The sequence below is a fragment of the Bicyclus anynana genome, chromosome 9 (genome assembly GCF_947172395.1).
Source record: "Bicyclus anynana chromosome 9, ilBicAnyn1.1, whole genome shotgun sequence".
NCBI lineage: Eukaryota > Metazoa > Arthropoda > Insecta > Lepidoptera > Nymphalidae > Bicyclus > Bicyclus anynana.
This window is the reverse complement of record NC_069091.1, coordinates 6,362,722-6,379,407: the sequence shown is the minus strand read 5'-3', so window position 1 is coordinate 6,379,407 and position 16,686 is coordinate 6,362,722. Positions and strand designations below refer to the sequence as shown.

Here is a 16,686-nt window from a genome sequence, read left to right as displayed (position 1 = left end):
AAAATGCTATAAAGGCGTTTGCGTAATTTTGTGATTTCTAAGCCGATTTTGACGAGTGTCTTCGCGTTATATGAAAATAATAGACAATAAACCCTCATTTTTGAAATAAAAGTGATTTTGGAAAATTTTGATTTATGACTCTTTTGTTTTTAAGCAGCGAAATGCGGGGGCTGAAGTTAGGAATCCAACAAAGTTAAAACTAAACTTGCATATTTAGTAATATGTCTAACCAACCAGTAGGTCAACTGTTAGAAGCTCCGGTTCGGCGAATATGGGAAAAATACGTATCGACACGAAGCAGTCGCAAATAAAACGTGCTATGACCTCGTTCTTTTTGCACCTTTGAAACCTATCGCTGTGCTTTGAAATCTCGGAAGCAATTTTTACTAAATTGACCCCGTTCGTTAACCTGATGTTTTCCTACTAGTTAACCCTTGACTACAATCTCACCTGATGGTAAGTGATGATGCAATCTAAGATGGAAGCGAGCTAACTTCTTAGGAGTAGGATGAAATCCACACTCTATTCGGTTTCTACACGACATTGTACCGGATCGCTTAATCGCTTGGCGGTACGTCTTTGTCGGTACTGCCCTTTACAGGGCCAGGTTTTCCTCCTTATAGGAGAGAAGATATGGAGCTTGGACCCACCTCGCTGTTCTATAGTTGGCGGGCTTATGGTGATAATGTTTGGTTTGGGGTGACTATCAGTTGATAATGATAATAACCGGGATAAATAGCCTACGTGGTCGATGCATTGGGTTGTAAATTGTAACACACCACCTTTCCAACACCAGCTTGAGAATTTTTACCGAAAATTTCTTAGAAAAAAAAGCTAAGTATTTTAAAGACCGACCCAGCATACGCCAATGCAAACGGATACGATCAAGTTACCCCCAACCCCCCCGCCCCATATTATATATACTATTCAAATTCCAAAAACTGCACCACTGAATATTTTAAGCCAATGTACTTTGCAATCTGAGGTGCAATTTTTGGTAAATTGGCTTCAGGTAGTTAGATCTCGCATGACTCTCGAATCAAATTGCTTGCTCATTGGATACCAGATTTCACCACTCCATTCAAATTCCAATTCTACTTCATACCGAAGATAGTACCTTAATTTAAGGGGGTGAGAGGGTGTGGGTTCGAATCCTGCCCGGGGCATGCACCTCCAACTTTTCAGTTGTGTGCATTTTAAGAAATTAAATATCACGTGTCCCAAACGGTGAAGGAAAACATCGTGAGGAAACCTGCACACCAGAGAATTTCTTAATTCTCAGCGTGTGTGAAGTCTGCCAATCCGCATTGGGCTAGCGTGTGGACTATTGGCCTAACCCGTCTCATTCTGAGAGGAGACTCGAGCTCAGCAGTGAGCTGTATGATTAGTTCTTGTCTAATAATGCTAGTTTTTCGTTTATTTTCAATTTAATTATTATTATTTTTTACAAATACTTTTTTCTTTTAATGGTCATTACATAATTAAATTGGGGAAAGAATGTTGGAAATAAAATTCGTACATGGATGACTAGCTTCCAGAACAAAGTGCTCTCCGAAGCACTAGGATGAACCAGCGCCAACTATAACTCCTGCTACTGATAATTTCTTGGAAAAGAAACTCAATAAGTAATCCGACTGAAAACTGGAATCAAGAACCGAATCTGTAGCCGCATTGTCTAAGAAGTAATTAATTTAAGTTTAATGGAATTTACGAGTACGTATTATGTTTCTCTGAAGAATTCTTGCGGTACATCTCTAGTGAAAAGGCAGCCTTATAACTGTAACCGGAAAATTTATTATTGTGCAGAAACCATTACGTCACAAGGCGTCAAACTTGCTTGCCTTCCTCAATGTTCTCGTCCTGAATCGGGTTTCAGTCTACGTCAACCAGAAACATGATTTTATATGACGTTAAAGCATTTCGCAAAATTGCTCACTTTTGAAAATGTTTCTTAAGCAAATCGGCGTAAATATTCACCCTCTACTTGAATAATTTAATATAATAAAGGACCCGCTTCAGCTTATTTGTGCGAATTTTGTTTACTCATAAATTTTAATGTTTGAAATCGTTGGTTTTTGATATTTAATTTTAATGGTGCGATGTATTATGTAACATCAGTAATAATCCTACTTCGAGTGCCTTAAACAAGTCTATTGGTCTATCTAATATAACCTAATCCTATAGATATAATATAATATAGGTATGATGATGATGATGACGGTGAATGATGGATCAGATATCAGATTATTCATAGATAAAAGATAAACTGTGCATTTTACTAACTGGTTAATTGGTGGTCTACTGGTTAATTCAATTAATAACGTCATTTAACATCAAGTGGCAATTAATAGGTATAGTAGTGGAAAGTGGTATACTTATTATTTCAACGGTAACAGGATGCAATTGAAAAATCAGTCGAATATTTTTAGTAATCATTATGATTAGATATTAATAATTAATGTTAATTTGCTATTTTTATGTTGACTTATGACTCATTCATGAACTTGTACAAAGTTATATCCACTAGTAGTATAGTTCAATTTACATATATAAATGAACAATAATAGATAATTATCTATAATCTATATATATGAAATCTGTAAAGTCCCTATCGGTGACGTACTTGGAAAAAAACATTAATTGTATTAATTGATTAAGAAACACGGCTAAAACTCACGTGAGTTAAGGTCGGAGTATGACCTACTAGTTTCCAAGCAATACGGGGCCCTTAGTCATGAGCTGGTTCTTGCAACGCAGCACGATCCAAATTGATTGTTTTTGACTGTTGGGATCGTGCCGCGTTGCAAGAACCAGCTCATGACTAAGAGCCCCGTATGGGTTCTAAACTAGTCGGGCATACTCCGACCTTATTTTACGTGGGTTTTAGCCGTGTTTCATAATCAATTATTATGAATAACACTCGAGATAGTTTAAATTGTAAAATAATTGTATTATCTTATGGTGTCCCGAAGATATCTACCAATTTTTAGCTCTATCTTATTTTTGCAGGTTACATTTTTGGGATAATTTGATTGCAGTACTCAGTGTTACCAATTTAGTGACTTAGTCGCTAGAACTGACGACTTTTGCTTATGCCTTAGCGACTAAAATAAAGTTTTGACGACAAAAATTGTTTAGCGACATATCTGGCGATAGATAAGAAGAAGAAGAAGAATATGGCAATTTTTGGAGTACAAATTTAAACAGACCTAGCTTTAGATATATTAATATTTAATTTTTTTTATAGGTATTTTGGCAAATTGTAATTAAAACAACAACTTTTATAATCTAATTATTCATAATTTTTTTCACCTATCATAATAATTCACACCGCCTACTGTCCCGGATAAAATTATAGGTATTCTTCTCCATAAAATCGTGGATAGAGTTAGTTTTAGCGACTTTCTAGCGACTTTTATATAAGATTCTAGGGACTCGGAAATTTTGGATTTGGCAACACTGACAGTACTAAGGTATGAGTATGCCTAATATGGCAATGACTTCATACGACGAGCGATTATTTCAGCCGTGGTTGATTTCCTGTGACCCTATAGTAATTTGTAACATTAACACAGCAGCTGCGTCACACACCAGATATTTTATTGGTGCGTAACCTCATTAGTTGAATGAACTATAATTGACATACCGACTGACCTGCCAATTAGGTGGCCAATGTGAAAACCCCACTCATTTTATTTTGTACTCATCCGATATGTTTTTGAACAAACCGCAGGCATATATTGTGATTAACAGTTCGCTATATGTTATAATAGCAACAGTGATATTATATCTACTGTTCTATATATTAACCCTTCCCCTTTCTTCGTCCCTTTGTTCCTTTTATATAGGTATTATAATAATCAAAGTCACTGACATAGCTCAGCGAGTCGCGAAGCTGAAGTGGCAAACCACATAGTTCGAATAACCGATGGACTTTGGGGTCCTAAGGAAGCTGGAATGGCGACCCCGCACCGGAAAGCGCAGTATTGGTCGACCCCCCACTAGGTTGCAGGGAGCCGCTGGATGCTGGCGGCTCGAGACCGTTTTGTTTAGAAGTCCATGCAAGAGACCTATGTCCAGCTGTGGACGTCCATCGGCTGATAATAATGATGATGATGATGAATAATCATAAAAAAATATAAATCTAAAATGAAAATATCTCACTAAATTATTTTTTATACCTCTATAAAAATAATTTAGTACGAGTAAGATATTTTTATTTTAGATTAATATTTTTTTATGATTTATTTTTTAATACCTATTTAAAAGGCAATAATAAAAAGGAGACCCTAAAAGCGACGATAAAACTTACCACCATACTTTTAGATATCTACGTTAAAACTCATTGTATGGCTTAGTAGAAAAGACAAATGTAGATCCACCACGCTGCTTTAATGCGGGTTGGCGGACTACATAAATAAAGCACCTACCTACTCGATGCGATAAATTGATCAACGATGGCGCAGTGCAATATTTATCGTATTTAAGTAACACCAATAAACTACTTACATAACACATAAATATATGTTAAGTTTCTATTTTTAGACTTAAAAATATTTAAAAATTATGCGACGAATGAAATTAAAAAAAAACAACGACTTAGCGAGCATAGTCGTGCCCCCAGATATTTAATATCATTAAAGCAGATAATGTTGAATATATTTCAAATAACAAAGTTTAACAAAAAAAATTGACAGTTTATGATTTTAATAAAACTTTACTTTGAAAAACAATTAGGTAATAAAATATAAAAACTATAAATATTTTTTTCCTATTTTTTTCTTGGATACCTAAAAAAAGACTTAATTACTATTTTATGAAATAAATAATTTCCAACAAAATCGTAAAACGCTTAAAAAGTTTCCTATTTAGAAAAAAAAAACTTACCTAAAGAAAACAAACTGACAACGAAGACTGCCGCTGCCCACTTCATTTTTGTACACGAACACAGACGACCATTAAAAAAAAAACACAACCGATCAAAAGATACTGTAAAGAACGCACGATCCTGAAACTTTTCCCGAACCGGTCCTGTTCCTCACACGGCACCCGACTGTGAATGCGACTGTACGACTACCGTTTTTCAAACAGCGTTCGAGTCTGAACCTTTGACACGCCTGCGCACTCTTGACCTCCCTAAAGAGCAAATTAAACTCCCAACTTTATTATAAATAGCTCGACAATAAATCTGACAAGCGGCTTAAGTAATAGGGCTGATATTTTTTTTATTATTACGCCTTGTTTTGTTTCACAGCGCCTCGAGTTTTAAGTTAGAATTTAAAACGTGGTGTAACTTATTTAATTAAAATGTTGTAAATTAAGTTCTTTAGGTCCCTACAGAACTTTACAAGTAAACTTAAATTGTTTTATCAAAAAACCAGATTTTAAGTGGGCATTTGAATTTTGTTATCTATATAATAGCGTAGTATTCTACGCCCTTAGACGTCCTTAATCCGGCCCTCTTGCAAAATCCGTTCTTAACGGACCTTTACTAACTGTAAACTACCTCCCTGTCAAATTTCATCTTTGAACGTCAAGTCGTTTTCGAGATTTCGTAATGAATGGCCTTTTATTGTTTTTACCCAAATTTGGGACAGGCAAATATTATTTACTCCAGTGACGATCCCAAAGAGTTGAACCCGTTTGTTAGAGTTAGTTCAACCTTTTGGAGTCTTTCCGGCTCCTTGACTGTGGAGTGCAGGATATTGAGGTTACCTTTATTACAATCTTTTACTTAACTTCCCCTGTTATTATATGTAAAATAAAACTTGGAAGAAAATCTGACGTTTGCGTGAATTCAGTTTTGGTATTTGTTTTGGTTTTAGTTTGGTACAAATGTACCAAATTTGAAACATAAGTAAGTATCTTCAGTGACAATTTATGCTAGGGTCATATGGGCCATCCCGAAAGTTCTTGTAAACTAAGCCTATTGAAATAAATGAACTTTGACTTTTTTAACACGCTTTTATTAGATTCACTTGTAACTAACTCTGTAAGAAAATCTTGGAATCTTAATTTGGCCCACTTCCCAGTCTTCGATTAGGATGAAATTATGCACACGCTCTGAGTTCTGATGACAATACATGACTAGCTAAGAAACGTCATTACGAATCCAATATGACGGCCTCCCCAAGATGGAGGACTGGCTGTTTGAAATCCATCCCCATGATTTGGATATCAAATGAAAGGGTTTGCTGTCAAGAGTACGTGCTAAAATCGTGTTTTAACTATTATATTATTTGACTTTTATGACACAGCTCGCCCAAGTAGTAAGTAGTATTTACTTCTGCTATGCTTATTTCTGCCACTATTATATAGTTAGGCATATAGTTCGACACGTCGGGATCTCAAGGTAATGGAATGTCAACCCCTCACCGAAAAGTGACCGCCCACAAATTGGACTGACGACATCAAATGGGTTACAAGGACCTGCTGGATGCAAGCGGCTCAACACCATCTTGTTTTGAAGTCTTTACAATAGGTCTATCTATGCCCAACAGTTACCGTCCATCGATCGATGATAAAAATAATAACCGCAGGGCACTGCTACTAAAGAACTAGGTCAGTCAGGTAACCAGAAAAGATTGTCATCGGAGGTTCCACGACAGTGGCTAGGCGACTTATAATTGAGTTCAAAACTTATTATTAGTTGGGTCGCTCATAGATAGGTAATATAGCAAGCACTGTGCGTCTTCCGATATCCTGTGCCAAGTAATTTTGGGTCAGTAAGTGAGTGCCCCTCATAAGTTACACGACTTGGACGAATTATGGCCGCGTCCTGCCAAATTTCTTGCTCTATGCGTCACGCCATAAACCGGTGACCTAGTTGTCTTTATCATATATGGTTATTTGTTTAAAACTAGACCGAATTTGTAGTTACGCATAGAATTCACAGCCTGCGATAACTAGACATACGTCATTCTATGAAGGCTGAAAGTTTGGCAGACCATGGTCCTACCATAGATAAGTATGGTAGCCAATTATGGAGTGTCCCCGATATCTGACGTCATCAATACGTGGATTTTTTAACCTACGATCTCGGGTGCGACCGGACGATACACTCAGGCTAAAGTACCCTTCAAGAATGGTCCTCTAAGTCAAGTTTCGAGTCTGAGAAGAGATGCCATTAGAGATTCGTTCCGCCCACAGCTTCTGCTTCTGCCTTCAGGCCCCATCAGCCGCCGCCGAGATCCCTTTAGGAAGCCTGCTGCACTTACACAATCAGAAAAAAAATATGAAGTTTTGGCTATGGTTGTTGTGAAAAGTACCTAGTAGGTACGAGTAGGATCCTCACTTGTACAAGTAAAAAACATAACGAAAATGATTTCATACCGAGCAATTTGTTAGTTATGTAAATAATAAAAACAAAAAAAAAACATTTTCCGCTGATAAACTTAGCGTGTTAAGTACAGTAGCTATCATCGTGTCAGTTGCCTATTCCTAATAAAGTAAATAAATAGTATTCGGAAATATAGGATACACGCTGCTACTAGCGACTTCGTCCGCGTGAAATTGGGTTTATCACAATAGCTTTTTCGTAAAAAAGTAATAAATATTCGTAATTATTATCCATAAAAATAATCATAAACATCAGTTTCACAAATCAAGCGTGAAGCGGAACCATGGATTTTCAGAACAAAAAATAACCCATGTCTTAAAGAAAGCTGTGATTAGGTAAATCCACCGCGCATAGCACTGCGCCACGGAGGCCGTCAAAAATTAAAAGTCGTAATAATCCATATTTAATGATTGTTCTTTATTATTCTTCTCTTTTTGTTATTTTTTTTTTTTAAGTTGTATTATGTAATTATAACCAGTGCACAGTAAAACCAACTGTGGTTTGTGTTCCATTATGGTTAGGCTTAATTTAAATATGTTTTTGTAGCATAATAAATAAATTAAAATAAAATATAGGTTAAACGATATTTTTATTAAACTCACGACCAACAAAATGTTAATGTTACAAGGGTCTAATATAATTAACGACGAAACACCACGAAGTTTGTCTCAAATTCCCCAAGTTTAATAGGTAGCTCACAAAATTAGTTGCAAACTATTTAGATCGAAATATTTTGAACAATTTCTATAGGTAGCGCATTTGTGGCAATTTCAATGGGTTCAATATATTCAATAACATATTGAAATTGCCACAATTAGCAGTGATGTGCACTTCATATGTTAAAATCCATTGATCGTAGATCGTTAGAAGGGCCCCGAAGCGTCGCGGAATTGTTACTGGTTTCGCAAATACTTACGAATGAAAAGTAATAACTTTCTCATTATATTCGTGTTGCGGCTTGTATTTTTAAACTTCCAAAATGATCACGAAGGCAAAGGAAAAAAACAGTAAAATATTTTTTAGGTCACAGCATGCGCTTGTTGCATACTAAGTTAAGATGTGCGTGCACGTCTTTGAGTAATGACTTTGATTCTTTAATATGGAGGGGCCCATCTAACGACTTATATTGATGTTAAAATCACTACCTATACTGAGGTTTTTTTAGTCTTTACGAGCTAGCCCTTGACTGCAATCTCACCTGATGGTAAGTTGCAATCTAAGATGGAACCAGGCTTACTATTTAGGCGTAGGATGAAAATCCACACCCATTTCGGTTTCTACACGACATCGTACCGGAATGCCAAATCACTTGGCGGTACGTCTTTGTTGGTCGGGCGAGAACTAGCCACAGACATACCTGATTAATAAAACCTCAATCGGCCCAGCTGGGGATCGAACCCAGCATCTCCGTTATGTAAATCCTCTGTGCATACCTCTGCGCCTAGGAGGCCGCCAAGTTCGTAATATAACGTGTGAGGTACATGAGACGATAAGATTATGTCTAGCAAGAATCTCACACACATTCTAGAAACTTTACTTTAGAAACTTATCCCTAGATATACGAATGTACACAAAAATCCTTATCTAATCAGAAAACCAATTAATCGGCATATTGGCGTTTCTTTTGATGGTGATTTAATTTTATCTATTTAATCTATAACACTTATCACTATTAGCCAAGTACATAAATAGGGTAATTTGTAATTAACAACAGATTTACGACCGCAGTGCACTGGAATAAACAGAAAATGTTTCGTGTTATTTTTATGATAGTGACTTTTGCATTAGGTAAGACTAAGACAAGCTTTTATCTTGATCATACTCTTTGCCCACTAACTACTATAAGCAATTGTGTCTTAATTTTTTAAAGATTTTTTCTATGTTTGTTAATGTAACTTATCTACCTATTTTTTTTTCTAATATCATTTTCCTTAGCAGTTTAGGCGACAGGTAGGCCACCTCAACATTAAAACTAAAACTAAATAAATAAAAACTCAAAACTCATTTGTTTCAAGCAGGCATAGCTTACAGCACTTTTGAAACGTCAAGTTTAACTATTTGTAAAGACTACCACCATAACTAGCCAATATATCGTAACAAAGTATTAAGCTTCAATAGCTCAACGGTAAAGGGCCCGGACCCATCACCGAGGGGCGGTGGTTCAATCCTCGCCCGTTGGACTAATTGTCATACCAACTCTTAATTCCCGACTTGGAAACCGGAATTTTGGTTATATTTAAAAAAATAATACCGATCGAATTGAGAACCTCCTCCTTTTTGAAGTCGGTTAATAAGATATAAGATATGGCAAATATTATTTTTATAAAAGAAAAAAAACTGAATCTTTATCACCCTACGCCCGATAACCAGAGGCAGCCGAAGTGTGAAACAGCGTGGGTAATTTTACTTCGGTCCAATATGTTTATTTTAAAAGAGCCGTGATAGCCCATGTTACCTCTGATATTACCTCTGCCTTCGATTTGTAGGGTGTAGGTTCGAATCCCATCCGGTCACCTCCAACTTTCAGGAAAAACATAGTGAGAAAACCTGCATACCTGAGAAGCTTCTTAATTATCTGCGTGTGTGAAGTCTGCCAGTCCACATTGAGCCAACATGGTGGACTATTTGGCCCCTCTTATTCTGAGAAGAGACTCACCCTCAGCAGTGAGCCGAATATGAGTTGATAATGATGATGATGATGATGTTTATTTTACTAACCACATACCGTGTCATTGGATAATTTGTCTGTTTTAATTAATATCAAAATGGGATAGTTTCCAAAGGCGGATACGTGGTACTTTTTTTATTTTTATTTTTTTTTATTCTTTACAAGTTAGTCCTTGACTACAATCTCACCTGATGGTAAGTGATGATGCAGTCTGAGATGGAAGCTGGCTAACTTGTTAAGAGGAGGATGAAAATCCACACCCCTTTTCGGTTTCTACACGACATCGTACCGGAACGCTAAATCACTTGGCGGTACGTCTTTGTCGGTAGGGTGGTAACTAGCCACGGCCGAAGCCTCCCACCAGCCAAAACCACCACCTATATCTGACGCTACCCTAATTTTAATTAGAATAAGTCAAATAACATATTTTTTTTTATTCTCAGCATGTGATTGCTTGTTGTGGCCCACGAGGTCGACGACCACGACCACAGAGAAGCTCACAACGGACTCCTCAACGCAGCCTAAGCCTTCGGCCTCCACAACACAGAACGGGCACGGGAGCTTTAACAAATACTTCATCTACACAAGGTCGGTAACTATAAAGTCATAGAAATCTTAACAACAAGGGAATCTATACTAATACTAGCTGACGCCGCACGGTTTCACCCGCGTGGTTCCTGTTCCCGTAGGAATATGGGGATAATATATAGACTATAGCCTTCGTCGATAAATGGGCTATCTAACACTGAAATAATTTTTTAGATCTGAGATTAGCGCGTTCAATCAAACAAACAAACAAACAAACAAACAAACAAACAAACAAACAAACAAACAAACTCTTCAGCTTTATAATATTAGTATAGATTATAAAGCTGAAGTGTTTGTTTGATTGAACGCGCTAATCTCAGGAACTACTCGTCCGATTTGAAAAATTCTTTTAGTGTTAGATAGCCCATTTACTAGGGAAGGCTATAGGCTTTATATTATCCCCGTATTCCTACGGGAACTGGAACCACGCGAGTGAAACCGCGCGGTGTCAGCTAATAAAGTATATAAATAATAGTTTCACTCAAACTATGAAAACCAGTATCGCTTTAAAGTATTTTTATTTTTCAATAATTGTTGGTACTAATTAACGAGCCAGCACTAGTTGATTGAGCACTCAAATGCCCCGCAACGATAGATCTGGATTTCTTAAAAAAAAATTGTATTGTATTTTTTATACATTGATAAAAATTAAAAAATATATGTTAAATATTATTGACCTCTTATAATAAAAGAACGCACAATCATGTAGAAAATTTCACTTAAAAACTGGCCAATTTTACTTTGACAGTTTTAGAATTGGTAAAGAAAATTTTACCTAAAGGCCTTTAAATATAGTCCAATATTCAATAAAATTCCAAATTCAGAGCAAATTTAACTATTTCTAAGTTTAAGGTTGAATTTGCAAATGCGACTACTTGAATACAGTGCCAAGAAGTTGTGTTTGGCATTCATTGTGTGGGGACGTTTTTTGGTCGCTGATTGTGCATCCACTTTTTAATAGGAGATTGATGTAAAATATATAATATAAATGGGAGACTGAGAAGGCATTTTATTATTGTGCCTAGCTATATATTTACCAATAGTTTTATATTACAGAACCAATCCCAGGTTCCCTGTGGAACTCAATCTAGACGTACAAGAATCAATTGATACTCTAAGCAAAGACAATAGGACCATTGTCATCGCACACGGTTATGAAGGCTCGGCCATAACATCTTTAAATCCTACTGTGAAAGACGGTAAGTAAATATATATATTTTCCTGCATACAGTAACTTGAATTGCCGCAACTGTCAACTAAAATTGCCATTAGCGTAGCCACAAATATATATAACTAGCGGACGCCCGCGACTTCGTCTGCGTGGAAATCAATGTAAACTTTCAAGCCCTATTTCACCACTTTAGGGGTAGAATTTAATTATTTTTTGAATCACATTATATTTCGTATTCTTTTTATGATTTATGAACAAATTTTTAAAACTGTAACTTTAAAAATGAAGGACTTTCCATACAAACTTTCATCCCCTATTTCACCCTCTTTATATTTTATTTTCGCTATAAAAAGTTATATTTAACCATATTATCTTAAACCATGCCAAGTTTCATTTGAATTCGTTCAGTAGTTACAGTGTGATGCCCCCAACAAAAATTTTCAAAATAGCTTCAATGTACAATGTGCAAAATTTGATCTGTTACACTTTAAAGAAAAAAGGAGTGAATAGGCATCTTCTAGGCAAGCGCGCTTCATCTTAGACCTCATCATTGCTTTCCATCAGGCTTGATAGTGGTCAAGCGTAAGCCTTTACTACATAAAAAAAAAAAACTTTTATTATCTAGGTGGCGCTAGTACGTTATGTCAAGGTGACGTTTGGTGTTACAAATGTTACAAGTAAAATCTCAAATTGCGAAGTAATGTATAGAATTTGCCCAGTTTTATTATAAGTATAGATTGCTGCTTGCTAAGAGCGAGCACACTAGAGTGCGTGCAAGATAGGTTCACGCATGGCCAAAATGACTACTAATCAAAAGTGCCGCCATTTTGTCTTCTATCTCTATCTATCTCTTTGCGGGTAAAAAAGATCACTAACGCTGGTAACATAATTGCGCCGCCAGTCCTGCGCGCGCTGTAGTTCAAAGACGGCATATGCGACCCGGCCAACCAGTGTAAGAGCCTCAGACCAATTATTGCATAGAACCTGCCTTGGCAGACGTTACTTTTCTGTCAAAGTATATGATCAACGATCTAATCCAATTATAAAAACTGTATCTATATAATAGATGTTAAATAGCTATAATCGTGTTTCGTCGGTTAATGAGCTCCGTAAAAATACCTTTTTGTGTAATTGAATGGTGTAAAAAACGGGCACAAACTTCTAGTTTAGTATAAGATATATACCAAATCTAAGCTCGTTTTCCTCAGAAAATGACAGACAATTTTGTTCGTGACTATGAGTGCGATACAGGTCCTTCTATAATTGGTCTGAGGTAAGGGCTCTTTACACGAACGGTACTTTGCCAACGGCAGAGACAACTGTTGCCGTTGACGTACCGGTGACAGCCGTCGCAATGGCAGCGTGAATGATCTGCGGCAGCAGCAAAATGGATTCCGTTAAAGAAACATCGTTATTTTTTATTTTTTTACTCTGTTCATCATCATCATCATCATCAACCCATATTCGGCTCACTGCTGAGCTCGAGTCTACTCTCACAATGAGAGGGGTTGGCACACACGCAGAGAATTAAGAAAATTCTCTGGTATGCAGGTTTCCTCACGATGTTTTTCCTTCACCGTTTGAGACATGTGATATTTAATTTCTGAAAATGCACACAACTGAAAAGTTGGAGGTGCATGCCCCGGACTGGATTCGAACCCACACCCCCCGGAATCGGAGGCAGAGGTCATATCCACTAGGCTATCACGCCTCTTTTTACTCTGTAGACCTAAATAAAATTTGTCATATAGAAAACGAGACACCAAGTTCTTTACTTATTTTACTGATTTTTATATTGCAGCGGCGCTTCAAAGTGAAGATTTTAACATCATCGTACTGGATTGGTCGGTGTACGCCGGCCAAAGTTACACCAACGCAGTAAACTCGGTGCCCGATGTCGGGAGAGCCTTAGGGAAGCTCATCAATGAACTGGTCACCCGAGAAATTGTGTCTCTAAGTAGGTTGCATCTGATCGGGTTTGATCTGGGAGCTCACGTCATGGCATTTGCTGGGAGAGAGCTCAACGGAAATGTCGCGAGGATCACAGGTAAAATTCACTTTCTATTTCATTATTACGATTATCAACTAATTGACGAACAAAAGCCTCTTTTATGGACTTCAAAACAACATGATTTCTATTAATTTATGAAGAATAGATACTTCATAAATTATCAGAAACCTTACCAAGCCTTTGTCCATATCTAATGCTCACTTTAACTGCCGAGCTGCATTGTGGGTTACAGCAGCATAGTGGGTCTAAATCTATACTAATATTATAAAACTGAAGAGTTTGTTTGTTTGATTGAACGCGCTAATCTCAGGAACTACTGGTCCGATTTGAAAAATTCTTTCACTGTTAGATAGCCCATTTATCGAGGAAGGCTAGAGGCTATATATTATCCCCATATTTCTACGGGAACGGGAACCACGCTGGTGAAACCGCGCGGCCTCTGCTAGTTAGTTATAAATATAGCAATTTAACGTTCCGGTTCGTTGCCGTGTTGAAATCGAAAGGGGTGTAGATTTTCATCCTCCTCCTAACAAGTTAGCCTGCTTCCATCCTATATTGCATCATCATTTGCCATCAGGTAAGATTGTAGTCAAGAACTAACTTGTAAAAAATAAAAAAAAGTCCTCAAGTACTTAATAATTTTGTATCAAATTATTTGCCTTGGGGTTCATTTACACGAGCACGTTGCCTGCATTGCAGTCGTAAAAAATACATTTGCGTCGAATTGAGATTCCTCCTTTTTTTTAAATCGGTTAATAAATGTGATGGAACATTTCAGGCTTAAATCCTTCTGGAAGTCAATGGGGTACTAATTCCCAACGCTTGACCTTCAACGATGCTCTATACGTTGAGGTCATTCACACCGATGGCATAGGACCCCTCGCCAACGGCATCGGAGACGCAGTTGGCCATGCTGACTTCTACCCCAATGGTGGAACCGGCCAACCCGGTTGCTTCTTAAACCACAAATGCAGCCACAACCGTTCTTGGGAGCTCATGGCTGCCACCTTTACGAACAACCATTTAATCGCCAACCGATGTGGCAGCTGGTATCAGGTCACCATGAACTTATGCCGAGGTTACCAAATGTGGATGGGCAACAGCGAATTAGTCAAACAAGGGTAAGAAACAACTGCATCCTACTAATATATTATTATAAACGCGAAAGTTTGTAGGGATGTATGTTTGTTTGGATGTTTGTTACTCTTTAACGCCGCTCCTACTGAAGCGATTTGGCTCAAATTTGGAATGGAAATAGATTTTAATGTGGAGAGAGACGAATATCTTAGCATTGCATAGATTCACCGTGCGGTTGCCGGGCCCATCGCGTGGTAGAGAGAAGAACTCGGAGCTGAGTCCTGAACTTGTGACTACTGGATGTAGGGTTAAGGAATTCCTTGACGATCGATCAACACTTCCCGTTCTCTGCTCGTGTTGTTCTTCCTGCCTAGCCAAATTTGGTAAGATCCTATTAGAGCAGCTTTGGATACTCGTTCTAATATAGAACTAGCTGCACTTCTAGAGAGGCCAAGGTCTTTAAGCAAGTTATAGAGAGATTTTGCTGGTAATCCTCTCGCACCTACTTCTACGGCGTACAGACTAACTACATAGCCATTTTTAGTTAGTTCATTTGTTACGTCATAATATTTATTCACTTTTATACTGTGGTCCTTCGGAATGTTAGTCTCCCACGGCACAGTAAGAAGCTCTACAAGTACTATTCGTTTAGTTTGTTTGGACAAAAGGAAAATGTCTGGTCTAGATCTCGAAATAGCGACATCCGCTGGGACATAGGCTATTATTTATCCCGAAAAAATCATCGATTTCCGATATTTGCGAAAACCTGATTTTGATGGTATGAATGCTTGTTACTCTTTCACGCCTCGGCTACTGAACCGAATCACCTGAAATTTGAAGTAGAGATAGATTATAGTCTGGATTTAACACATCGGCTACTTTTCATCCCGGAAAAGTCCATGGTTTCCGCGTAAAAAACTTAATCCTACGAGGACGAAGTCGCGGGCATCCGCTTTATATTTATTTATTAGAAGCATTTATTTTGGTTTTTCGGTTTCGATGAAACTCTGATACGACATACGTGTAGGTATATGCGTGCAATTTATAACGTGCCTTACAGTTTTTGCAATGCAAATGCATGCTTATTGATACACTGCATTGAATATATTTGTATACTGCAGTTTAGATTTTAAAGTTATTTCTAGACCCCTAATTGTCTCACGTTAAGTAGTATCTATCTTTTTAATAAAAAAGATGATCAAAGCTTAACTGAAGTCTAACTTGAAAGATATCTATTTTACCTAACATACAATCCTATCTGTATGTATTTCACTTCATGTATAGAATTTTCTATAGTTATTACTCTCGTCATATTTATGAACCAATATTTATTCAAAGTTCTTTTATAAAGAAATATGAAAGCCACTGCAATGAATAATACTTTTTTTTTTTTATTACTTACAAGTTAGCTTACTTAGTTACTAAGTTACTAAGGTGGAAGCGGACTAACTTGTTAGGAGGAGGATGAAAATCCACACCCCTTTCGGTTTCTACACGGCATCGTACCGGAACGCTAAATCGCTTGGCGGTACGTCTTTGCCGGTAGGGTGGTAACTAGCCACGGCCGAAGCCTCCCACCAGCCAGACCTGGACAAATTAAGAAAATCTCAATCTGCCCAGCCGGGGATCGAACCCAGGACCTCCGTCTTGTAAATTCACCGCGCATACCACTGCGCCGCGGAGGCCGTCAAATCTTCAAACTTCAACTAGTTTATTTAAAAATATCTGTAGATAAATAGATCTTTTATTATTATTTTTTTATAATATGTTATTAATATTATTTCAGGTCGGGTATGTTCCGAGTGAATACAAAAAGAACATATCCCTTCTAA

At 37.3% G+C, this 16,686-nt stretch overlaps 2 protein-coding genes across 2 annotated transcripts in view; one reads left to right on the top strand and one right to left on the bottom strand.

The window, feature by feature from the left end:
* The window catches only part of LOC112044571 (hemicentin-1), a 215,138-nt gene extending 210,060 nt beyond the window's left edge, over positions 1-5,078 (bottom strand). Inside the window, exon 1 of the mRNA XM_024080444.2 lies at positions 4,888-5,078. Coding sequence (XP_023936212.1) covers positions 4,888-4,933 — 46 coding nt within the window. The 5' untranslated portion in view covers positions 4,934-5,078. The remainder of the gene's footprint in view (positions 1-4,887) is intronic.
* A 4,009-nt stretch (positions 5,079-9,087) lies between these two features.
* On the top strand, positions 9,088-16,686 carry LOC112045198 (lipase member H-like). The gene is made up of 6 exons (XM_024081296.2): positions 9,088-9,127; positions 10,451-10,595; positions 11,652-11,794; positions 13,568-13,813; positions 14,556-14,898; positions 16,641-16,686. Exons 1-6 carry the CDS (start codon positions 9,088-9,090, stop codon positions 16,684-16,686), a joined length of 963 nt encoding a protein of 320 aa, XP_023937064.2.

Excerpts from the sequence above, each read along its gene's own strand:
- LOC112045198 (XM_024081296.2), top strand. The coding sequence starts at position 9,088 with ATGTTTCGTGTTATTTTTATGATAGTGACTTTTGCATTAG. Across the intron at positions 13,814-14,555 it reads AAATGTCGCGAGGATCACAG|GCTTAAATCCTTCTGGAAGT; the intron begins GTAAAATTCACT and ends GGAACATTTCAG. Across the intron at positions 14,899-16,640 it reads AGCGAATTAGTCAAACAAGG|GTCGGGTATGTTCCGAGTGA; the intron begins GTAAGAAACAAC and ends ATATTATTTCAG.